The 25,107-nt window shown below is 44.9% G+C and overlaps 1 protein-coding gene across 1 annotated transcript in view; it reads right to left on the bottom strand.

Annotated features, from left to right (window-relative positions):
• Positions 1-2,100: 2,100 nt before the first annotated feature.
• The window catches only part of LOC106582957 (uncharacterized), a 96,957-nt gene continuing 73,950 nt past the window's right edge, over positions 2,101-25,107 (bottom strand). The window contains exons 6-38 of the mRNA XM_014166599.3: positions 18,270-18,392; positions 16,716-16,841; positions 14,394-14,516; positions 14,156-14,278; positions 13,909-14,046; positions 13,397-13,519; positions 12,993-13,115; positions 12,575-12,751; positions 12,030-12,161; positions 11,741-11,869; positions 11,509-11,637; positions 11,094-11,228; positions 10,845-10,979; positions 10,604-10,729; positions 10,377-10,508; positions 9,854-9,982; positions 9,604-9,735; positions 9,331-9,459; positions 9,035-9,163; positions 8,744-8,872; positions 8,475-8,603; positions 7,538-7,666; positions 7,235-7,363; positions 7,006-7,134; positions 6,570-6,701; positions 6,326-6,454; positions 6,076-6,204; positions 5,764-5,892; positions 5,473-5,601; positions 5,028-5,156; positions 4,756-4,884; positions 4,455-4,583; positions 2,101-4,139 (exon numbers count right to left, since the gene is read on the bottom strand). Of these exons, the coding sequence (XP_014022074.3) occupies positions 4,072-4,139; positions 4,455-4,583; positions 4,756-4,884; positions 5,028-5,156; positions 5,473-5,601; positions 5,764-5,892; positions 6,076-6,204; positions 6,326-6,454; positions 6,570-6,701; positions 7,006-7,134; positions 7,235-7,363; positions 7,538-7,666; positions 8,475-8,603; positions 8,744-8,872; positions 9,035-9,163; positions 9,331-9,459; positions 9,604-9,735; positions 9,854-9,982; positions 10,377-10,508; positions 10,604-10,729; positions 10,845-10,979; positions 11,094-11,228; positions 11,509-11,637; positions 11,741-11,869; positions 12,030-12,161; positions 12,575-12,751; positions 12,993-13,115; positions 13,397-13,519; positions 13,909-14,046; positions 14,156-14,278; positions 14,394-14,516; positions 16,716-16,841; positions 18,270-18,392 (4,241 nt within the window). The 3' untranslated portion in view covers positions 2,101-4,071. The remainder of the gene's footprint in view (positions 4,140-4,454; positions 4,584-4,755; positions 4,885-5,027; positions 5,157-5,472; positions 5,602-5,763; positions 5,893-6,075; positions 6,205-6,325; positions 6,455-6,569; positions 6,702-7,005; positions 7,135-7,234; positions 7,364-7,537; positions 7,667-8,474; positions 8,604-8,743; positions 8,873-9,034; positions 9,164-9,330; positions 9,460-9,603; positions 9,736-9,853; positions 9,983-10,376; positions 10,509-10,603; positions 10,730-10,844; positions 10,980-11,093; positions 11,229-11,508; positions 11,638-11,740; positions 11,870-12,029; positions 12,162-12,574; positions 12,752-12,992; positions 13,116-13,396; positions 13,520-13,908; positions 14,047-14,155; positions 14,279-14,393; positions 14,517-16,715; positions 16,842-18,269; positions 18,393-25,107) is intronic.

Genomic DNA, 25,107 nt, shown 5'->3' with positions numbered 1-25,107 from the left:
AGTGTGACTCCGTTACCCTCCGCAAGGCCTTGCCCTTGTGTCATTGGATTGAAGGGATGTCAATCACGGAGGGGCTGTGCTTCGCCTGTCAAATTGAAAGGTGACGAGAATGAGGGGATATTGAATTACAAAATCTTTTTTTTTGCATATTAAACTACGTACAAATATCCTTTCTTTTAGTTATTTAAATGTTTTTAGGTCGAATACTTTAAAAATATATATATAAATTAAATTCATGAAATCATTTTTACACATATAACCTTTGAAAATAATGTCCAATCATTAACTAAAAAGGATAATAATGTTCTAATGTACATATTGGTGATGTAATTTGCTGTAGAAAAAAAGGCAACACAGTCGTGCTTGATTTTGTACAAAGTAACACTCATGTTTAAACCATCATAACTTTAGATAGGATACAGTTACATACATAATGAAGTGTACTCTAGAAACTACACAAAGCTCTTTCTCATTGTATATAAAGCATCGAGTAACTTTTATTTTTTTATGTAGATGCTAACCATGGTGTGACCTGGCCCTGTAGTGTCAGTGAGTAGGACAAAACTGCAATGATGAGTGAAGTGTAGATGCTTCTCAGGCAAAGTGAAGAGGAGATTTGGAGAATTAGAATGAGTGAGGTGTGTATGTGAGGCTAACGTCTCGGGTCAGACAACAAATACTTGGCATAGATACAGATTCAAAGTGTGTGTGTGGTGTGTGTGTGTGTGTGGGAGGGGAAACAAATCTTTCAAGCGTCTATGTTAAATGTAAACTATTTTGATTTGTCTGGTACTATGTCTTGAGGGGAATTAGTGGCAAAAGCCAATGTGGTTTTCCCAGAAAAAAAATTATGTATCATGATTTTCTGTCTTACTGTCTTTCAGCAGGGTAATGAGCGAAATGACCGGAAATCGTGCATCAGAAATGTTTCATAAAATAACAAGCTCAAAGGCACTGTCACAATGACTTTTCCCTAGACATATTTGGTGGTCTTTGTCACACTATCAATTCAATGTCACACATGCATGCACAGAGCTGTGCGCTGATGTGTCTGGTGATAACTGTGATGGTGTTCAATGTAGCTCCATCTCGCCCCCAGGGCTGCGCTGTAGAGGGAGAGCCTGCGCTGTAGGGTGTGATGAGAACCACAGAGCTCCTCTATTTACTGTGCTGAGAGAGAAGGGCTGCGATGTAGAGAGGCTGCTCTGTAGAGAGAGGCTGTGCTGTAGCGAGAGAGAGGCTGAGCTGTAGAGAGAGAGAGGCTGAGCTGTAGATAGAGGCTGTGCTGTAGAGAGAGAGAGGCTGAGCTGTAGAGAGAGAGACGCTGAGCTGTAGAGAGAGAGGCTGAGCTGTAGAGAGAGAGAGGCTGAGCTGTAGAGAGAGAGAGGCTGAGCTGTAGAGAGAGAGAGGCTGAGCTGTAGAGAGAGGCTGCGCTGTAGAGAGAGGCTGCGCTGTAGAGAGAGAGGCTGCGCTGTAGAGAGAGAGGCTGCGCTGTAGAGAGAGAGGCTGCGCTGTAGAGAGAGAGGCTGCGCTGTAGAGAGAGAGGCTGCGCTGTAGAGAGAGAGGCTGCGCTGTAGAGAGAGAGGCTGCGCTGTAGAGAGAGAGGCTGCGCTGTAGAGAGAGAGGCTGCGCTGTAGAGAGAGAGGCTGCGCTGTAGAGAGAGAGGCTGCGCTGTAGAGCGTGATGAGCACCACAGAGCTCCTCTATTTACTGGACCACTCTGGCACCACACCATGGCAACACAACAGCATGTGAAGTGTGAAGTGCACTCTTGGAAGAGCTTGCTCCTTACTGACATAGTGGATAATGCTAGACAAGCAGTGTGGATGATTTTATAAGAATTTGAGGTGTGTGAGTCAGGCTGTTTAGTGAGTAGACTCATCGTTGCAGGGTCTCTTGTCTCCCTGTCCAGTGTTGCCCTCTGACAGCCTCCCTCCTCACATCCACTGTACCATACATATCATAGTATTGATGTTACTATCAGCTCAGAAACCTAGGAAACCAGCCCTGTAGATGAATGATGCTCATCTCACAGAATGCCGTATGTTAGAGATTATTTTTGTATGTTCTGGCCTTTAACGTAGAAGAAGAAGCAGAAGAGGGAGAATAAAAGTGTCTCTTTATTTTCATTTTCAACATGCTGCATTTTCCTCTTAATATTGTATCAGTGTAAAGATTGACAAAAATAAGCAATTTATTTGTATTGTGTATGAATTGTGCAGAATGCTCTCAAATGAATGCAATGGCAGACTACCTTCTCTCAGTGATGATGCCTTAGCTAGTCATCTCCTGTATGTACATAGTTTGACCTTTATATTTATGGTTGTGGTCACCTCTGCCTTTTCTTTCTTTTCATTTGCAGGCATTGCTAACTGCACTGTGCTTCAATCTGAATTTAGACAAGATGTACAGCTTCGTCTTTAATGAAATGACAATGAAAAAATAAGAATGTAAAAACAGTTCCCTGTGTTTGACTTTTTCATTCATTGATTCAAATCAGACTCTGTTTTTGTTATTTGACGGGTTATTAACTAGGTGTCCAGATTAGAAAATCCTCTTCACTCCAGTCACAGACAGTATACACTTACAAATTGCATTATCTTAAACTGTATACAATATACTGTATAAAATATAAATATATGTAAGAGCACTTTATACACAAAAAACCAAAAGGTACTGTTTACCATGACTGGGCTGAGCCCACTGTCTGCTCAAGTTATATTGTGTCTCCTGAATCATTGTGCAAACCAATGGGGTGAACTCTAAACTTTGAGGATATGAATCAGAATCGCCCACGCAAACATACTGTAGTAAACAAAAATGTACTGACCAATATGTAGATAATATACTGTCTTCTGGTCAACATATAGTGGATGAAAGCGCCATAGCACCAACATTTTTATAACAAGTCGCTCCATATAAAGTACAGAATATCAAACATAACTTTATGGTATTCACTGCAAATACACATCACAATATTATACTGGATTGGAAATATCATTGAAAGCGCTTTTTCAGGTGCTCAAATCACTTTACATTGTCTGATAGGAATCACCTCACACTACTATTTAAGAACCATAGATACCTGGGTAATGTTGGTTCTGATGGCTCATTCATAAGGACAGATTCAAATAATGAATCATTTACAGTATATGATGTAGAAGTAATGGGATTTGTATAATAATGCCACATGTATACTGTTTATCCACAAATTCCATGAACATTTCTGGGGAAAATTACAAAAACCAAAGCATAAATCACTACAGAATTGCCAAGTATACAAAACAAATACATACAATAGTATATAGCATTGCCAAGTATACAAAACAAATACATAAAATAGCATTGCATAGTATACAAAACAAATATCAAGTACAGTAGTGAGTCGGTGAGTGTTAGTGTTGGACGTTCAGCAACTGTCGCCAAACACATCTTCTATATTCCGCGTGTTGTGTGTCCAGGATGGGAGTGTGCAGAGGAGGCTGTAGTGGGGAGATCTAGGGCTCTACTCAATCCCTATCGCGGAAATTCAGTATTACAGCTTGATTTCAATTTAAAGGCAATGTTCCTGCTTTAGCAGACACTGCATTCAAGGTAAACGCTGCAGATGTCGGCTCAATAGGTCATTACCTTTAAATTGAGCGCTTCAGCGATACACAATGAAAAGAGCTCCTAGTCCTGGTAACCACTGGCCGCCCTCTAACTACCAGATAGCGTACCTCATCACTGATGAGTCAGGCCATGCCTGAGTGGGAGATGCACATGTATACAGTATGCACATGAACACAAACAATGAAAGCCCTGCACAGTTCACAGCATACACACATACCATATCATTATCCACCCTTGAGCAAACACTGAGAACATTTCTCCTTAGAGTCCATTTCTCCATGTCTGTCATCCAGCTCCTGTGGGTGCAGCAGAATCCGGTCCCGTTGGGGTGTGTATGTCTGAAATAATAATATCCACCTTTTTAATTCAGTTCGGCTTCAGCGAAGCTTGTGCTGCTGCCTCAGCCTCTTACAGTCGGATGCTCATTGGTGATTGGAGCCTCCGACCAAAAAGGGGGCGCTATAACGCGTTGTCTAGATGTGCGTTATCCTCCCTCCTGCTTCTGTAGGGGAGGCGTGGAGGCCCACCTGAGGACACAGCCACACAGAGGAGCTGTCAGTCGACCCTGTGTCTCAGCACACAGGTCACACTCATTACAGACAAACAACACAACCAGAACCACCAACGGAGGAAATGTGTAACCTCAATGTGTTCAACCTCCCTGCAGACAAAACCAAGTGTCAGCACTAAAACAAGTTGTTTCTTTTGTAACTCGGGGGAAACGTTCAGTTCCAGTCTACCTTTCTCTCCAGTCCAGCTTCATGATACCCAGCCCTGTCACCATCTACACTATGCCTGCTGTGGTGAGGGCAGTGTGGTGTGTGTTGGTCACTCATCACTACCTTCCTGACAGGTGAGTCCGATCCAGCTGTTGAGACATGTGCAGCGGCCGTTCCGATGGTCACAGTGAGCCGCGTTGTAACACACACAGCTCTCTGTGCAGTCTGGCCCGTAGCGGTTTGCTTTGCAGGCTGACAACAAACACACACACGTGCGCGCACACACACACACACACACACACACACACACATAGGTAAGGCGATACCTCATTAGACACCAGAACATAATTAGAAAAAGTCTCTTAAACAGATCGCCACCTGAGGTACCATCACATAGAACATTCTGAATGCCCCTCAGTCTTACCAATGTCACACCTGGGTCCAGTCTTCCCTGAGGTGCACAGACACCTGCCACTCACAGGGTCACAGGGCGTGCCCTCCTCACAGTCACATGACTTAGCACAGTTCACACCAAACGTGCCCTGTTGACACTCTGAAAACAGACGTGGGGTAAGAGCAACACCCTATTTAGAATGAATAAACCCGGTCTGAAGGCCTACATTTCAAACTGTATAAAAGTCATCATCATCTACCAGATACCATCAGCTCAGTAACTACATAAGGCATAGATCTCACCTCTGTGACAGCGAGAGCCATGGTACCCTGGAGGACAGACACAGAACCCAGTGGAGGGGTTGCAGGATGCCTTGTTCAGACAGTTACACTGGAGTTGGCACAGAGGGCCATGGAGACCAGGGGGGCACGCTGAGGACAGGGGCAGGACACTTTAGATACAGTATGAAAGACACTTCTACTACTTGCAAGCTTCCTTTTTTGTGCTTTTCATTTCGAGATTTGCTAAGCGCAATTATGTTAATGTCCAGTTCGGAGGAGCACTGTGCGAGCTGGTGAGACAATAAAATAACCTTGTAGGCCAGTGTCTTTCAATATTCTGTTGACGTGCGTGTGTGTGTGTGTGTGTGTCTGTGTGTGTGTGTGTGTGTGTGTGTGTGTGTGTGTGTGTGTGTGTGTGTGTGTGTGTGTGTGTGTGTGTGTGTGTGTGTGTGTGTGTGTCACTCACCATGTTCACACTGATGTCCGTAGTATCCTGGACCACACTGGCAGGTTCCAGTCACCCTGTCACAGGTGCCATTGTTCCAGCAGTCACACTTCAGCTGGCAGTTACCTCCAAATGTCCCCGGAGGACATTCTATCACACAGACAGACAGACAGACAGACAGACACATGCTGAGGAGGCAGCATAACTACAGGATATCATCTCCTGAATGAAAACCAGCACTGAGAGTTGAGTTATTACATTCATAGCTATTTCCTATGATTTTGTAAAGGTGCACTGTACAGTATCTCTCACCTGTGTCACAGTGAGCCCCAGTCCAGCCCAGACCACAGGTACAGCTTCCAGAGACCGAGTCACACAGTCCTCCGTTACTGCAGTTACAGAGGAGAGCACAGTCCTCTCCAAACCAACCAGGAGGACAGCCTGCCAATACACAGACGTTACCCATTACAAACACACACATATTACAAACATAGTTCAAACACACACATATATTACAAACCTTTAACTTATAGACAGATAGAGACGCAAACAATCCTATTTGTGTTGTAAAAACACTTCCACACATAGTGATCTGTTCAACTGGATTCATTAGAGGAAACCTACCTTGTCCACAGTCCTCTCCTCTTCGCCCAGGGCTGCAGTGACATCTACCAGTGACAGGATCATTCTGTGCCCCCTCTCCACACAGTGTCACGCGGGCACAGTCCTGCCCATAACGACCAGCTGGGCACGCTGTCAACAGGGTACAGGAGATTAAGGACCAAAAGTTTTTCTAATATTACTTCAGAAGCTATGATTGTTGTGGAGGTGTTACATGTTATTCAGTGCTATAAAAAGCTGAATATAAACTCACTGATGTTGCAGTGTGCTCCAATGAACCCTGCTGTGCATTCACAGGTACCAGAGGTGGAGCTGCACTTCCCACTGTTCTGACACTGGCACTCTCGCTCACAGTTGGGACCATACCAACCTTTCTGACACTCTAGGTACCCAAAACACATACCAAACGGTTTTAAGATAGAGTAATGACATCCCCTATGGAAGGTTATGAAGGTGTCATTACAAGCAGAGAGAGGGGGGTAGTGTACAATACATACCCTGGTTACATTTAGGACCTTGGAAGCCTGGGGCGCAGTAACACAACCCAGTCACTGGGTGGCAGAGCTGGTTGGTCTCAGAACACTGGCACACCTGGTTACAGTTGAGTCCAAATGTCCCTGACAGACAGGCTGGTGGTGCAGACAGACAGACAGACAGACAGACAGACAGACAGACAGACAGACAGACAGACAGACAGACAGACAGACAGACAGACAGACAGACAGACAGACAAGGTAAGCAACATGAAAAGTGAGACATTACAGCTGAAAGTCCAGACTGACAGAGTTTTTTTTATTTTACCCTTATTTTACCAGGAACTTGACTGAGAACACATTCTAATTGTATAGCAATAGTTACAGCAATAGTTACAGGGGGATGAATGAGCCAATTGGAAGCAGAAGAGATGGGCTGAGAGGTTTGTACAGGACTCACTCTGTTCACAGCCATTGCCAGTGAGTCCAGGGGGACAGCCACACTCCCCAGAGACATGGTGACAGGAAGTACCCTGGGGACAGGTGCAGCGTTGCGCACAGCCCTTGCCATAGGTTCCAGGTAAACAGGCTGGTGGTAAAAAGGAGGGAGAGTCAAAATCCTAAACAGGTATGGCTAAAAATCCTTTCAGGGATAATAGAAAAAGTTGTTATCATTAAAAGTAGGCTACCTTTATCACAGTGGGGTCCCCTCCAACCTGGTGAACAGAGGCAGTGCCCGGTAACGTGGTGACATGGCGCTATATGCTCACACTGACAACTCTCCTCACAGCCAGCTCCAAACAGGCCTGACCCACAGGCTGCAGTGGAGGAAAAGGACAGAGGAGGAACTCAGAGACTGAATGTGACAACAACCTTCACTCACAAAAGGGCGCTGTGTTGAAGGTACAGCGGAAACCTGTGAATTAATTCACCTCACAACATGGATGATGACAAAGACAGTATATGTCCACTTCTCTGTCACTCTTTCTCACCTTTTTCACAGCGCTCTCCGACCCAGCCAGGACCACAGTTGCACTGCCCCGTCTGTCTGTCGCAGTGGCCCCCGTTCTCACACTGACACTGCTGCTGGCAGTCGGCCCCGAACCGCCCTGATACACACTCTGTAGCGCCAACACACCAACCCACCAACCCACCAACACACAGAGACATGGCAGGAAAGAACACAGGACATCGCATGTCAGAGCAGGCAAACCAACCACAGGCTAACATAGAAGCCTATGGTGTTTCTGCTGAGGACAGCAATACCTTCTCCAAACCCTGTGGTTTGACCTAGCAGAAAGTTGGCACTAGGTAACACTGCACCGGCAGCAGTATTAAAGGTTCCCTGTGCCTAGAGCAGGATGGTGAGTTTGGCATGGAGGACCTGTTGAGAAGTTTATATGGGCGCTGTGGGAGGATAGTGTGTGATGTAGAGTACATTGGGCTGGTGAACTGCAACGTCTGTGTGGAGTCTAGAGTGAGACGGTTACAGGGCAGACAGGAGACTGTGGGGTCTAGTAGACTGTCTGCGGTCTGAGGGGCAGCTCTGTCTCACACAGACAGCCAGGGAACAGCACTAGTCAAAAACAAATGAGTTAAACCAGGACAAATTAGGACTGAGACTAATTTGGTTCCTAAATCCAGAAAAACAAACCACAGGCCACTGTTCTAAATGGTTTCTAGCATTTAAGGTAATGTTATCCTTAAGCAGGCTGTCCAGATTCCTCCAGTCAGAGCCTTAATGGTTTTCCAGTGCCTGCATTTCTAGTAGAGCTGGTACTGAATGAGGATCATCCTGATTGGATAACGCTTTAGGTAAACAATCCCAGAACATGATGTGATATAGGTCTGAATAAGGCATGAGTAAGTAGGGTTAGCTAGGTTCATGGTGACTCTAAGCGTCTCTATGGCTCTTTCAGTACCACTCACCTAGCCCGCAGACTGCGCCCATCCACCCATTGGCACAGGTACATTGCCCACTGATTCGGTCACATTTGGCTCCATTCTGACACAGGCAGTGCTGACGGCATTCCGCCCCATAGAAGCCCACTGGGCATTCTGCGGAAAAAATGGTAGACCCACTACATTATGGTTTCTCTGTACAGAACTCATTCACTAACCTCTGTTCAAAGCAGTTGGACTCAAGCAATATTATTGTGCATAGCTAGTTAGGAGTACTACTCTAGTTCCACACTCACCCTGTGAGCAGCTGGGCCCTGTCCAGCCAGGTGTACAGACACACTGCCCGCTCGCCGGGTGGCAGTTGCCATTGTTATGGCAACCGCAGGTTTGGTTACAGCCCTCCCCATAGAAACCAGCCGGGCATGCTGCAAGGCAAAGATAAGAAACGGTTTACTTCCAAAGAATCAATCCTCAATCACACCAATGCAAAACACATATATGTAATATGTCTGGGATTTGAAATTGTTTCTATTACACAGGGTGCATAGTGGACAGGCTCTTTGAAGCGTGGGATGTCCAATACTCACTCAGTTTGCAGGTAGGACCGATCCAACCAGCTGGACAAACACACGTCCCAGTGACATGGTTGCAGTGACCTCCATTCAGACAGACACACTTCTCCTGGCAGTCCAGCCCATAGAAGCCCTGGGGACAGGCTAAACAAACACACAGCGCCTGTACATCTCAGCAAACAATACAGCAGAATAACCCAATGATTCCAATAGGCTAATTGTACTGGATTATAGATACAGTTCAGGCTATGGTACGGTTATATAGTTTGGGTTGTAGGTTACGTTTTAGGGAGTTTGGGAGGTTCTCTTACGTTTCTCACAGAAGGTTCCAGTCCAGCCCACCAGGCAGGTGCATGCTCCACTGACATGGTCACATGAGCCCTTGTTGTCACACTGGCAGTGATGCCGACAGCCCAGACCAAAAGACCCCACTGGACACTCTGAGATGCAGAGAGCACACAACTACACTAGGGCTTGACAGCGACATGCTCTGAGACAGTACTGCAACTGCACAATAGCAATTTAAGAATGCAGACCCGAAAAGAAACAACCTACAAACAGATATTTTGCTTGAGGACTCATACCTTCATGGCATTGTGTCCCTGTGTAGCCGGCCTCACAGTTACACTGGCCCGTCACTGCGTCACAGCTCCCATCCCCATTCTTACAGTCACAGTTCTCAGCACAGTCCACTCCCCAGTGCCCAGAGTCACAGGCTGCCAAGGAAACAAACAAACAGGAGACCTTTTAATGAAATAGTTTAGATTCAGTGAGAGTAAGCTATTTTTTTATTTCTTTGGATTCATTTGAGACTCAATGCCACAACCGCTCTACCTTTCCTGCAGTTATGTCCTGCCCAGCCAGGGTTACAAGTACAACGGCCCGTGACAGGGTGGCAGCGCCCGCTGTTTTCACACACGCAGAGCAGCTGGCATCCAACACCAAACCGTCCTGTCGGACATGCTACAGCACACACACACACATGATAAAGCACTGTGAGCCAGAGAGTCACACACCCTCTACGAACATACTGTAAACACACATATTGCAATACCGTACAGTTTCCATGACGCTGGTTGAAATGACATACAAACATCAAAAGGCATTTAACAAGAACACCGTTGGTTATACAGGAAGAATATTTATCCTTCTGTGAAAACACAGCTGATGAGAACCTGGTTTATGACATGTCTGTGCCTCAGACAGAGGAGAATGTGGTGATGTTGGTGTTTTCATGACCCACTAGAAAGGCCTGCTCATCATGCATTTAACATCCCTTTCTAAAACTAGACCAAAACTACCACAAACTACCACAAATCTTCGATCACATTTCTACCATTGATTCGCTCAAACTCACAGTTCTGACAGAGCCTGCCCATGTACCCAGGAGGACAGGAACATGTCCCGTTGTGTTTGTCACACACTCCTCCATTCTCACAGGCTGGACAGGCCTCACGGCAGCCCGCGCCCCAGGAACCCTCCACACACACTGCAGCACACAGCAAGAGCAAGAGTATGTGTAAAGCATCATCATCATTATCACAATGTTATGAATACTATAGTATCAACAGATTTTTTCCTTACAATTCTCACAGCGTTTTCCTGATGTTCCAGCAGGACACTGACACTGGCCACTCACTCTGTCACATGGAGCCCCTGAGCAGTCACAGGCATGAGGGCAGCCTGGCCCAAACCTCCCCTCTGGACAGGCTAGAGGAGAGGACAGAGACAGTGGTAGTCTTCCTAAAAGAAGTCACATTCAGTACTGTAAACTGACCAACATGACATGAAATGCATATCCCATGGGACCAACAGGACAACCTACCTTGATCACAGGTGTCTCCACGGAGACCAGCCGGGCACAGGCGTTGGCACTTCCCAGTCACATGATCACAAGACAATCCAAGCGGGCACTCACACTTGTTCTCACAGCCTGGGCCAAACGTGCCTGGGTCACACTCTGCGGTGGGAGAAGGGGACGTGATCAGGCATCACTCCGAGTTAAACACATAGAGCACTACAGCACTGCTGGAGATACTGTAGATAACTTATGGTCCCAGCAGCCAGCACTGACCTTCCCTGCATGCATTGCCTTGCCAACCGGGCTTGCAGACGCAGGTGCCATGGCGACGGTGACACTCTAGTGTGTTTTGTTGGACACAATGACACTCCTCTGAACAGCCCGGTCCAAAGGCCCACTTGGGACATGCTGGATTGGGAAGGAGGGAGATAACATGTAGAATACTGAATAAGAACTGAATGAATAAGGTGGTAGAGCATGGTGTTTGCAACGCCAGGGTTGTGGGTTCGATTCCCACGGGGGGCCAGCACAGAAATAAAATGTATGAAATTGTATGAAATGTATGCATTCACTACTGTAAGTCGCTCTGGATAAGAGTGTCTGCTAAATGACTAAAATGTAAATGTAAGTAATGAATATGAGTAGAGGTGAAAGGTGAGATGTGAGGGGTCAACATTGAGTGACTCACGTAGATGGCAGAACCTCCCGTAGAGTCCAGGGTCACACAGACAGGCTCCGTAGGTGCGGTGGCAGCGCCCGTTACAGGCGCAGTTACACTTCTTATTGCACTGTTTCCCATAGAAGCCCTTAGGACAGCCTACAGACAACAACGCATTGTTATCAGGCAACTGAACTTTTCAATAGAGTGAATAACTGAGAGAGTGTTTTTGTACAGTATCTGTTAACCAGTAGTTACTCACCATCCTGGCACATGTCTCCACTGACGCCAGGTGGGCAGCGACAGTTCCCATTAACAGGATCACAGGTGGCTCCGTTCATACACTTACAGGGAAATGAGCAGTTCTTGCCAAAGGATCCTTCAGGACAAGCTGTTAGGATAGGATAGAATAAAAGTTTATATATTTATCCATAATACAGAGATGTGTTGTTCCACAGAAAAACACACAGACATAAGATTGATAATCTACAGCTTTGTGAGTGCAGTTTGTTTACAGTCTGTGTGTGTGTTTGCTGTGAGCAGATACTGACTCTGGTTGCAGATGAGGCCTGTCCATCCATCGGGACAGTGACATCCATCTCTCCCTGGGCCACACAGCCCTCCGTTAGAACAGTCTTCACAGGTCAGACTGCAGTCATGGCCAAACGTGTTGTTCAGACACACTGCATACAAGACAAAGACAATATTGATTATCACATTTCAGAACCATATCTGGTTGTGGTTAGAGATTTGCCATCTTCAACTACATTCTTCCTAGCACCTCAACCCCAATGAGATGACCTTAAATACTACAATACTGATTACTGTTTTCACATTAATACATCAAGGAACACCACAAAACAGATCCCAAGACTCTCTGCCACAGCCCCCTGCCACAGTCTATAAGCTTCCCCATTACTACCCAGGTATGTAAAAAAAAAAATCTGCTAACCAATTTGCCACCTGCTGTGGGGTATTTCATTGCCCAGTAACTAGTAATTAAATAAGGAGGTCTTACGGTTTACCTCCTGTTGCTCAGACACAGAGCTAATCAGATACAGGACCATAGTGTGTGTGTTTGTGTTCAGAGGCTCACCAAATTTCTCTGCCAACATGCTCTCAGCCAGCAGCTCTCCAGCGTCGTCATCCTCATAGTCATCATAGCGCTCCAGGGGCTGGTTGTAGTCCTGCAGTAGGGTGAGCTGAGGCTGAGGCAGGGGCCCCACGGCATCCTGGCCCCCACTATACAGGGCCTCAACTGTATTCTCCAGTGCTGCAGAAAGAGAGAGAGAGAGAGAGAGAGAGAGAGAGAGAGAGAGAGAGAGAGAGAGAGAGAGAGAGAGAGAGAGAGAGAGAGAGAGAGAGAGAGAAAGAAAGAAAGAAAGAGGGATTAAGAGAGCAAGAGAGAGAGCCAGAGAGGGAGGAGATTGTATAAGGGTAAAAGGTCCAAGTGGGACATGATGATGGTGGTGTGGCTCTAAGCAACAACATCTCATTTGATTGGTGGAACTCACGTTCACAGGAGTGCCGGTCCTCGTCCAGACGAAAGCCTCTGCGGCAGAAACACTGGAAGGAGCCGGCGGTGTTCTGGCACGTGTGATCACAGCCACCGTTAGCCGCCAGACACTCATCCACATCTACACAACACACACACACAGTCCAGTCACTTTACAAAAACACTGCTCCTCAGTCAGGTAAATTGATATAAATAGCCAAAATCACTGACATTTAGCTCTGAATCAATGTTCTTATGTAATAAACAATGTACAGCAAACCAAAAGATACAAACATAATTCTAATATTACAGCCTCATATATACACATATGAGTTCAACTGGAAGCAATCCAGGTTCAACAATTATTGTATAATGAGTGCCCCACTAAATCACTATCCTGAGGTTTTAGAGGGGAGAACATACCATCACAGCTACATCCATCTGAGTTGAGGCGGTATCCCGCTGTGCAGTAGCACTCATAGCCCCCAGGGTAGTTGGTACAGTCCTGCTTGCAGCAGGAGCTTCCCACTCCACACTCGTCCAGGTCTGCCAAACAAAACACACAATAAAAAGCATCACTGGGAGAATCATGATATTGGGATATGTTTTGTATTAAACTGATCTGAAGGCTTGAAGTTAGTCTCAAGACTGGTAAAGGTTAGCCTCTAGACTGACTGGTAAAGATTAGTCTCTAGACTGACTGGTAAAGATTAGTCTCTAGACTGAATGGTAAAGATTCGTCTCTAGACTGACTGGTAAAGGTTAGTCTCTAGACTGAATGGTAAAGGTTAGTCTCTAGACTGACTGGTAAAGGTTAGTCTCTAGACTGAATGGTAAAGGTTAGTCTCTAGACTGACTGGTAAAGGTTAGTCTCTAGACTGAATGGTAAAGTTTAGTCTCTAGACTGACTGGTGAAGGTTAGTCTCTAGACTGACCAACACAGGTCTTGAGGTCCTCCTCCAGTCGGTAACCCTGGTTACAGCTACAGACAGGGCCGCCGGTGGAGTGCTGGCAGTGATGGGAGCAGCCTCCGTTGTTGCTCTCACAGCTGTTGACAATCTCCATCTCAATTCCTGTCACACAGAAACACATGAGATGACACTCCCATTACTTCTGGTTGAGATATTTCAGATCATGTCAAATAATGAAAGAGATTGAGATGATTATAGGAGCCAAACTCACGATAGCATTGGCGTCCGTCTGCTCCCATCTCGTAGGCAGTGTCACACACACAGGCGAAGGAGCCCAGGGTGTTGTGGCAGCCATGAGCACAGCCCGTCTGCTCCGACTCACACTCATCAATATCTGGGACAGATAAACAAAGTGTCTATACAGATCTATACTAGAACTTAAATACAGAGACATGATTGGCCCTGTATGAACAGTAGTGCAGTAATCAAAAGACGGACATCTTTTTTACCATCACAGGTCTTCCTGTCCTCTGCCAGCTTGTACCCATTTCTACATTCACAGTGGGCCTTGCCACGATCAACAAGACAGTCATGCTGGCAGCCACCATTCTTATCTAGACATGGATTCTCCACTGTAACACAGGAGACAATGATTACAAACAGTGTTGAATTTTTTTGAGGACATTCATCTAAAATGCAGAGGTACATCTCATACAGTATACTGAACAAATACATACTGACATAACCACTCAAGACAAAGGCCCAACTACACTGGGATGAGTATTTTTCTGCATAGTTGTGCCTGCAGAAATTAGAGAAAGCTGGTCCTGGCCAACCATTACAGCGTAAAAACGTCTAAAAGACAGTTCTTATTGTAAAATCATAATCCTACCTCCCTGAGAGAGAGAGAGAAAGAGAGCGAGAGAGAGAGAGAGAGAGAGAGAGAGAGAGAGAGAGAGAGAGAGAGAGAAAAAGAGAGAGAGAGAGAGAAAGGAGGACTCTGCTGCCCAGACAATCCATGGCTGAGCTTTGTGTTGCCAGAGTACAATGTGAACTAATGTTGAGGGAAAACATGAAAGATGAGTGAACACTTCAAATTAGGGTCTGATTCACAACAATGTAATGTCTCATCTCCTGAATGGAAGGAAGTCAAACTTAGACATCCTGTTGGACATTAATTATTGGCAGCTATGAATGTACAGTGTTAAGACAAACCCTTGGACCTAAAGGACACCTTGGATTCTGAAATACCCTTCCCCTAACACTATAAAAAATGGCTTGTTGGCGCCCCCCCTTGGGTTGTGCTGTGGCGAAGATCTTTGTGGGCTATACTCGGCCTTGTCTCAGGATGGTAAGTTGGTGGTTGAAGGTATCCCTCTAGTGGTGTGGGGGCTGTGCTTTGGCAAAGTGGGTGGGGTTATATCCTTCCTGTTTGGCCCTGTCCGGGGGTATCGTCAGATGGGGCCACAGTGTCTCCTGACCCCTCCTGTCTCAGCCTCCAGTATTTATGCTGCAGTAGTTTATGTGTCGGGGGGCTAGGGTCAGTCTGTTATATCTGGAGTATTTCTCCTGTCTTATCCGGTGTCCTGTGTGAATTTAAGTATGCTCTCTCTAATTTTCTCTTTCTCTCTTTCTCTCTCTCGGAGGACCTGAGCCCTAGGACCATGCCTCAGGACCACCTGACATGATGACTCCTTGCTGTCCCCAGTCCACCTAGCCGTGCTGCTGCTCCAGTTTCAACTGTTCTGCCTGCGGCTATGGAACCCTGACCTGTTCACCGGACGTGCTACCTGTCCCAGACCTGCTGTTTTCAACTCTCTAGAGACAGCAGGAGCGGTAGAGATACTCTCAATGATCGGCTATGAAAAGCCAACTGACATTTACTCTTGAGGTGCTGACTTGTTGCACCCTCGACAACTGTGAATATCATTATTTGACCATGCTGGTCATTTATGAACATTTGAACATCTTGGCCATGTGCTGTTATAATCTCCCCCCGGCACAGCCAGAAGAGGACTGGCCACCCCTCATAGCCTGGTTCCTCTCTAGGTTTCTTCCTAGGTTTTGGCCTTTCTAGGGAGTTTTTCCTAGCCACTGTGCTTCTACACCTGCATTGCTTGCTGTTTGGGGTTTTAGGCTGGGTTTCTGTACAGCACTTTGAGATATCAGCTGATGTAAGAAGGGCTATATAAATAAATTTGATTTGATTTGATTTGTATCTTGCCTACACTCTCCCCTCTCCATCCATCCATCACATTGCTATTTGGGACTGGCATAGTTACAGCTTGAAGCTCCTCCAAGTATGGTTATCCGTCTTTATATCTAGCTGCCTCTCTGGGTTACACGTCACGATTAGTTTAATGTCTGTATCAGGCTACTGTCTCTTTTAGCTGCCTGTCATTCAACATGCACTGAAAGCTGCTCTCTGTGTATGCACTCATGATTACCTCAGCCAAAGATTATGATCAGTAATGTAGCCCATATTTGTGGTGAAAAAGAGAAAACCACATGTTTTGTGACTTCACAGCCTGTCAACTTGCCCACTCTGCAGTCTTTCTACTAAACGTACTTCATCTGCAGTTTCCCATGTCAACCCTGAAGCCCAACGGCACACTGGGAGAAGGAAAGGAAACCTCATGTAATGTGACATGGGAGCTTATTTCTTATTTGTTTGTAATTGGTCAAAAGGTTGTTTTCTCACAAATGACTTCACCTTGAGGGTACTTCAGTATTTGGCAGGTGCTTGGATATATTTAATCACCTGTGAGAGAGTGTGCATGTGCTGTCAGGTGCACAGTAGTGTGCAACGGCCAGTGGATGAGGATACTCACATTTGCAGTGCTTGCCATCCTCAGCCAGCACATATTTGGCTCTACAGTGGCAGCGGAAGGCAGCAAGGGACTGCTGTACACAGAAATGCTCACATCCTCCATTACTGATTCCACATGATTGGATAGCTGGACACAGACAGACAGACAATACATTTTTAGAATACATTTTGAGAGAGGGCACTGTAAACTGTTCCTGAGTTCCTTTTCAGTTTTGAAATGTATTCTTTCAGATATAAATCTGAATGGAGCGAGGCTTCTACCCTACTCTACCTCTACTCTGTGTCCTTTGCTGTTTCTGAAAGGGTGCGAGCTCAGAAGTGTTACCAACACAAACACTGTGCTAAATACCTCAGTGAATTGTTCTGCTCTGACCGATTAAAGATCCATCATCATGCCTGTAGGGCCAATAATCACATAGACAGCAGATGGAAGGTCGTCAATGGCGGAGGACACTCCTCCTGAGCTGATGAGGTGAAGCCAGAGAGCCAGCACACTGACTGATCTCTGCTTTTTACATGTCTCTTTCTCTCTCAGTTAGCCACAGTATCTCTGGATGAAAACACCAGGTCCAGCCTCTGATTGACCTCCTCCTCTAATGGTGTTTTGATAATCTGACTGACTGGACACTTTATGCATCCACATACTCTCCTTGTTAGGACTGACCTCTCCAGTCAATCCATATGCTGGATATAAAAAAATAACTGATATGTTGAATTGATATGGGAAGACATCTGGTGTTCCTTTCCTCTACTGCCTCTGTGGCTACTAGTATGCATCTCTCTCTCTCTCTCTCTCTCTCTCTCTCTGTCTCTCTCTCTCTCTCTCTCTCTCTCGCTCTCTCGCTCTCTGTCTCTCTCTCTCTCTCTCTCTCTCTCTCTCGCTCTGTCTCTCTCTCTCTCTCTGTCTCTCTCTCTCTCTCTCTCTCTCTCTCGCTCTCGTTCTCTCTCTCACTCTCTCTCTCAGCCAGTGGTACAGCACAGTTCCCAGATCGCCGTCAAGAGAACGATATGCAACCTCACAGATAAGCATCAACCCTGAGACAGTCCACTTGAGCACTGTGATTATTAGTGCAATCAGTCATTATCATCACACCACAGCCGTCACACAACAGGTAGTCAGTGACACCAGGGTCCTCCTCTCTATCCTCTCTAATATCATATACATTGTCTTAAAGCCAAGAAAAGCAGCATACACTTCCATTCTAAACGTCAAATATGACGCTCTGTATACATTCCTTGCTGTGCAAGTTGAGACTGAGCAAGATGATCTTTTCAACTGAACTGAGACCTTTCTATACTGTAGTCGGATTCAGAGGGGTTGGGCTAAATGCGGAAGACACATTTCAGTTGAATGCATTCAGTTGTACAACTGACTATGTATCACCTTTCCTTTCCCTTTCATGAGGACTATACTTACTCATACCTCGACCTTGGGATTTCCAAAAGCTTCCACTGACTTGAATGACACAATATGTTTGTGGTTTATATATCATGATGATGATGCGTGACATAGGGTTATCAGGTTCATGGGCCGCTGGTTGCTAATATTACTCACCAATGCAGGTGCGTCCATCCACATGGAGTCGAGAGCCTGGGTTACATTCACAGTGATAGGAGCCCCTGGAGTTCACGCAACCGTGCTGGCAGCCCCCGTTGTGGACCTGGCACTCATCAATATCTGCAGGGCATGCACCACACGCGCACACGCGCACACGTGCACACACACACACACACACACTAATTAGAGCAATTGTCCTAAATGCTGTCTCATTATCAGCAAAGTACTCCTGGAGAGTAAACTCCAGAAAGATTCCATTATCTGAAACGGGAATTTAAACACAGCTTTAGGAGAAAGATATGCTCCTCTAAGAAGGAGGAGGAAGATGGATGAGGGTACAGATCCTCCGCCAGTGCATCAGTGCCCAAACAAATCCTCCATGTGTAACAACTACTGAACATTTAAATCCCCCACAAAACTCCTTTACTCACTCTCTCAGTCTCAGGGGCATGGCTCATGTAAGGGTCAAAGGTAATCCAAAAAGTGTAGGCCAGACCCACAGCGAGATCAGAGGTGACCCGTTCTGTTTTTTACTAGTAACATTCTGTCTGTCACCATCAACACGGCAATTAAGACATTAATCCCCATGAGACACTCAACAAGAAAATACAGTACATCAAACTGTTGAAAACATTCCCAGTTCACACGTTACTTATTGCTCCCTCGCTCTCTCTCTTTCTCTCTCTCTCTCGCTCTCTCTCTCTCCCTAACACGCAAGCATGCACACATGCACACACACACACATAATATATCTGCAGTGTTCAGGTCTAGTACAGTAATTATATCAGGGATGTGAATCACTATGATGTATTTTGGGTTGTCAGCATATTGAACCGTTAAAAGGTGAGTGTGAACAGTTTTTGGCCACGCTGACTGTCTGTAACATAAATAACACACCATAAAATAGCTGATGGCTGGTGCCAGCTTAAATAACTGCAGAGTGAGTTATGAGCTGCTCAGATGAGTTCAGTAAGTCCACTCACAAAGCATTTATTTTCAAAAAGAAACTATTTCAAGAATTCAGCTGTACCTCTGTGAAAAAAACTAAAGGAAAGAAAGGAAGACAGTTTCTGTAACGTTACCCCCTCCCATTGTTTGCTTCTTATTATGTCATTGTGTTGTGCCTTGCATTGTGAACATTATGCAATTGTGAAATCATGTGTTATGCACTGAAGGCAATTCGAGTTGTAATATTCAGCAATAATGAAGATTCATCACACATAAAATCCTGCATAACAACAAAAGACTCCTCAATCAGAACAATAATGTACCCATTGTGGCTAATGTCAATACACTGTCATGCTGGCACATCCTCTTTTACAATGGTAACTTAACCTCTCTTGGGTAGGGGGCAGTATTTTCACAGCCGGAAGTAAAACGTACCCAGATTAAACGGCCTACTACTCGGGCCCAGGAACTACAATATGCATATCATTAGTATTGTGATAGAAAACACTCTGAAGTTTCTAAAACTGTTTGAATGATGTCTGTGAGTATAACAGAATTCATATGGCAGGCAAAAACCTGAGAAAAATCTAACCAGGAAGTGTGAAATCTGGTGCTTGTAGTCCTTTCAAGTCATTGCCTATCGAACACACAGTGACTTAGGGTTCATTTTGCACTTCCTAAGGCTTCCACTAGATGTCAACAATCTTTAGAAATTTTTTGAGGCGTCTATGGTGAACAGAGAGCGAACAGAGGAAGTTGGAAGTTGTTGACTCAGGTAAGGACATGAGTTCATTGGCGCTCGTTCACGTGAGGGGTCGCTGTGTTCCAAAACGTTTTTCAAGACACTGGAATCGTTCGGTTGGAATATTATTGAAGTTCTAAGTTAAAAAGGCCCTAAAGATTGATGCTATACAACGTTTGACATGTTTGAACGAACGTAAATATAACTGTTTTTGACTTTTCATCGTGACATTTTGGCCGCGCTTCCTACACTTGGAGTAGCTTACTGAACACGCAAACAACAAGGAGCTACTTGGACATAAATTATGGACCAGTGTCGGCCATTCCAGTTTCCTGTTTCCGGTCACAACTTGCAGACTTGTTTATGCTACCGTGCGTTTTGTTGCCGATCTTACTTTGCTACCTGACGGTTTTTTACTTTTTCATTACCGTATATTTTTACTTTTTCCCTCACTCAACTTTTTTCATTCAACTTTTTCACCCCGGAGGTTTTATCTGGACATGGTTCGTCAGGACTTCAAACAGCCGAAGCTAAGTAACATTAACATGATGCCTTCTAATTGCAGTTGTTGTACTTATAATATACAGGAGAACGATCGCCTTACGGCAAGGATAGCTGTGCTGCAAGCCCAGCTTCAGACGCGATCGTTAGGCAAGGGTAATTTCAGTGTAGGAAAGGATGAAACAGCGTCTGTGCCACCAGTAAGTACAGATAGTAACGTTAGTATAAACCCCCTCGCACGGTCCCCGCAGCCGGACATCTTTCTCATGGCTTCTGGAGGGAAACGCTGTAGGAATGCTCAACCGGTGTCGCTTATTCAGCCGACAGAAACTTTCAACCGGTTCTCCCCATTAAGCGAGTCGGAGTCGGAGGCCGAGACTTCTCTGGTCTCTACTCCTCCTGTTGTGGGGTCTGAGACGCCGACGGCTCCCACCATTAGCTCTGACAAATTGAAAACCCTAGTCATTGGCGACTCCATTACCCGCAGTATTAGACTTAAAACTAATCATCCAGCGATCATACACTGTTTACCAGGGGGCAGGGCTACCGACGTTAAGGCTAATCTAAAGACGGTGCTGGCTAAAGCTAAAACTGGCGAGTGTAGAGAGTATAGAGATATTGTTATCCACGTCGGCACCAACAATGTTAGGATGAAACAGTCAGAGGTCACCAAGCGCAACATAGCTTCAGCGTGTAAATCAGCTAGAAAGATGTGTCGGCATCGATTAACCTGTTAGGGCTAGGGGGCAGTATTTGCACGGCTTGATAAAAAAAATGTACCCGATTTAATCTGGTTACTAATCCTACCCAGTAACTAGAATATGCATATACTTATTATATATGGATAGAAAACACTCTAAAGTTTCTAAAACTGTTTGAATGGTGTCTGTGAGTATAACAGAACTCATTTGGCAGGCAAAACCCTGAGACATTTTCTGACAGGAAGTGGATACCTGATGTGTTGTATTACCTTTAAACCTATGCCATTGAAAAACACAGGGGCTGAGGAATATTTTGGCACTTCCTATTGCTTCCACTAGATGTCACCAGCCTTTACAAAGTGTTTTGAGTCTTCTGGAGGGAGATCTGACCGAACAAGAGCCATGGAACGATGATGGCCCATTAGACACCTGGCGCGCGAGTTCATGTTGGGTACCCTCGTTCCAATACGTTATAAAAGAGAATGCATTCGTCCACCTTGAATATTATTCATGTTCTGGTTAAAAAAGGCCCTAATGATTTATGCTATACAACGTTTGACATGTTTGAACGAACGTAAATATATTTTTTCCCCTCGTTCATGAAGTGAAGTCCGGCTGGCTTAGATCATGTGCTAACAAGACGGAGATTTTTGGACATAAATGATGAGCTTTTTTGAACAAAACTACATTCGTTATGGACCTGTGATACCTGGAAGTGACATCTGATGAAGAGAATCAAAGGTAATGGATTATTTACATAGTATTTTCGATTTTAGATCTCCCCAACATGACGTCTAGTCTGTATCGCAACGCGTATTTTTCTGGGCGCAGTGCTCAGATTATTGCAAAGTGTGATTTCCCAGTAAGGTTATTTTTAAATCTGGCAAGTTGATTGCGTTCAAGAGATGTAAATCTATAATTCTTTAAATGACAATATAATATTTTACCAATGTTTTCTAATTTTAATTATTTAATTTGTGGTGCTGACTTGACTGCCGGTTATTGGAGGGAAACGATTTCCTCAACATCAATGCCATAGTAAAACGCTGTTTTTGGATATAAATATGAACTTGATAGAACTAAAAATGCATGCATTGTCTAACATAATGTCCTAGGAGTGTCATCTGATGGAGATTGTAAAAGGTCAGTGCATCATTTTAGCTGGTTTTATGGTTTTGGTGACCCTGTCTTTGAATTGACAAAACATTACACACAACTCTTGTAAATGTACTGTCCTAACATACTCTAAATTTATGCTTTCGCCATAAAACCTTTTTGAAATCGTGAAACGTGGTTAGATTAAGGAGATGTTTATCTTTCAAAGGGTGTAAAATAGTTGTATGTTTGAAAAATTTGAATTTTGACATTTATTTGGATTCAAATTTGCCGCTCTTGAAATGCACCTGCTGTTGATGGAGTGCACCACGGGTGGGACGCTTGCGTCCCACCTAGCCCATAGAGGTTAATTGTCTCTGGCCCCCTCCCAGTTAGGGGGAGTGATGAGCTCTACAGCAGAGTCTCACAACTCAATCGCTGGTTGAAAACTGTTTTCTGCCCCTCCCAAAAGATAGAATTTGTAGATAATTGGCCCTCTTTCTGGGACTCACCCACAAACAGGACCAAGCCTGGCCTGTTGAGGAGTGACGGACTCCATCCTAGCTGGAGGGGTGCTCTCATCTTATCTACGAACATAGACAGGGCTCTAACTCCTCTAGCTCCACAATGAAATAGGGTGCAGGCCAGGCAGCAGGCTGTTAGCCAGCCTGCCAGCTTAGTGGAGTCTGCCACTAGCACAGTCAGCGTAGTCAGCTCAGCTTTCCCCATTGAGACCGTGTCTGTGCCTCGATCTAGGTTGGGCAAAATTAAAAATGGCGGTGATCGCTTTAGCAATCTCACTAGTATAAAGACCTCCTCCATTCCTGCCATTATTGAAAGAGATTGTGATACCTCACATCTCAAAATTGGGTTACTTAATGTTAGATCCCTCACTTCCAAGGCAGTTATAGTCAATGAACTAATCACTGATAATAATCTTGATGTGATTGGCCTGACTGAAACATGGCTTAAGCCTGATGAATTTACTGTGTTAAATGAGGCCTCACCCCCTGGTTACACTAGTGACCATACCCCCCGTGCATCCGGCAAAGGCGGAGGTGTTGCTAACATTTACGATAGCAAATTTCAATTTACAAAAAAAAAAACAATGACGTTTTCGTCTTTTGAGCTTCTAGTCATGAAATCTATGCAGCCTACTCAATCACTTTTTATAGCTACTGTTTACAGGCCTCCTGGGCCATATGCAGTGTTCCTCACTGAGTTCCCTGAATTCCTATCGGATCTTGTAGTCATAGCAGATAATATTCTAATTTTTGGTGACTTTAACATTCACATGGAAAAGTCCACAGACCCACTCCGAAAGGCTTTCGGAGCCATTATCGACTCAGTGGGTTTTGTCCAACATGTCTCTGGACCTACTCACTGCCACAGTCATACTCTGGACCTAGTTTTGTCCCATGGAATAAATGTTGTGGATCTAAATGTTTTTCCTCATAATCCTGGACTATCGGACCACCATTTTATTACGTTTGCAATTGCAACAAATAATCTGCTCAGACCCCAACCAAGGAGCATTAAAAGTCGTGCTATAAATTCTCAGACAACCCAAAGATTCCTTGATGCCCTTCCAGACTGCCTCTGCCTACCCAAGGACGTCAGAGGACAAAAATCAGTTAACCACCTAACCGAGGAACTCAATTTAACCTTGCGCAATACCCTAGATGCAGTTGCACCCCTAAAAACTAAAAACATCTGTCATAAGAAACTAGCTCCCTGGTATACAGAAAATACACGAGCTCTGAAGAAAGCTTCCAGAAAATTGGAACGGAAATGGCGCCACACCAAACTGGAAGTCTTCCGACTAGCTTGGAAAGACAGTACCGTGCAGTATCGAAGAGCCCTTACTGCTGCTCGATCATCCTATTTTTCCAACTTAATTGAGGAAAATAAGAACAATCCGAAATTTCTTTTTGATACTGTCGCAAAGCTAACTAAAAAGCAGCCTTCGCAAATGGAGGATGGCTTTCACTTCAGCAGTAATAAATTTATGAACTTCTTTGAGGAAAAGATCATGATCATTAGAAAGCAAATTACAGACTCCTCTTTAAATCTGGGTATTCCTCCAAAGCTCCATTGTCCTGAGTCTACACAACTCTGCCAGGACCTAGGATCAAGGGAGATACTAAAGTGTTTTAGTACTATATCTCTTGACGCAATGATGAAAATAATCATGGCCTCCAAACCCTCAAGCTGCATACTGGACCCTATTCCAACTAAACTACTGAAAGAGCTGCTTCCTGTGCTTGGCCCTCCTATGTTGAACATAATAAACGTCTCTCTATCCACCGGATGTGTACCAAGCTCACTAAAAGTGGCAGTAATAAAGCCTCTCTTGAAAAAGCCGAATCTTGATCCAGAAATTATAAAAAAATATCGGCCTATATCGAATCTTCCATTCCTCTCAAAATTTTTAGAAAAAGCTGTTGCACAGCAACTCACTGCCTTCCTGAAGACAAACAATGTATACGAAACGCTTCAGTCTGGTTTTAGACCCCATCATAGCACTGAGACTGCACTTGTGAAGGTGGTAAATGACCTTTTAATGACGTCAGACCGAGGCTCTGCATCTGTCCTCGTGCTCCTAGATCTTAGTGCCGCTTTTGATACCATCGATCACCACATTCTTTTGGAGAGATTGGAAACCCAAATTGGTCTACATGGACAAGTTCTGGCCTGGTTTAGATCTTATCTGTCGGAAAGATATCAGTTTGTCTCTGTGAATGGTTTGTCCTCTGACAAATCAATTGTAAATTTCGGTGTTCCTCAAGGTTCCGTTTTAGGACCACTATTGTTTCCACTATATATTTTACCTCTTGGGGATGTCATT

Source organism: Salmo salar, chromosome 22 (genome assembly GCF_965601325.2).
Source record: "Salmo salar chromosome 22, fSalSal1, whole genome shotgun sequence".
In the NCBI taxonomy this organism is placed as follows: domain Eukaryota; kingdom Metazoa; phylum Chordata; class Actinopteri; order Salmoniformes; family Salmonidae; genus Salmo; species Salmo salar.
This window is presented reverse-complemented; position numbering and strand designations above follow the sequence as displayed.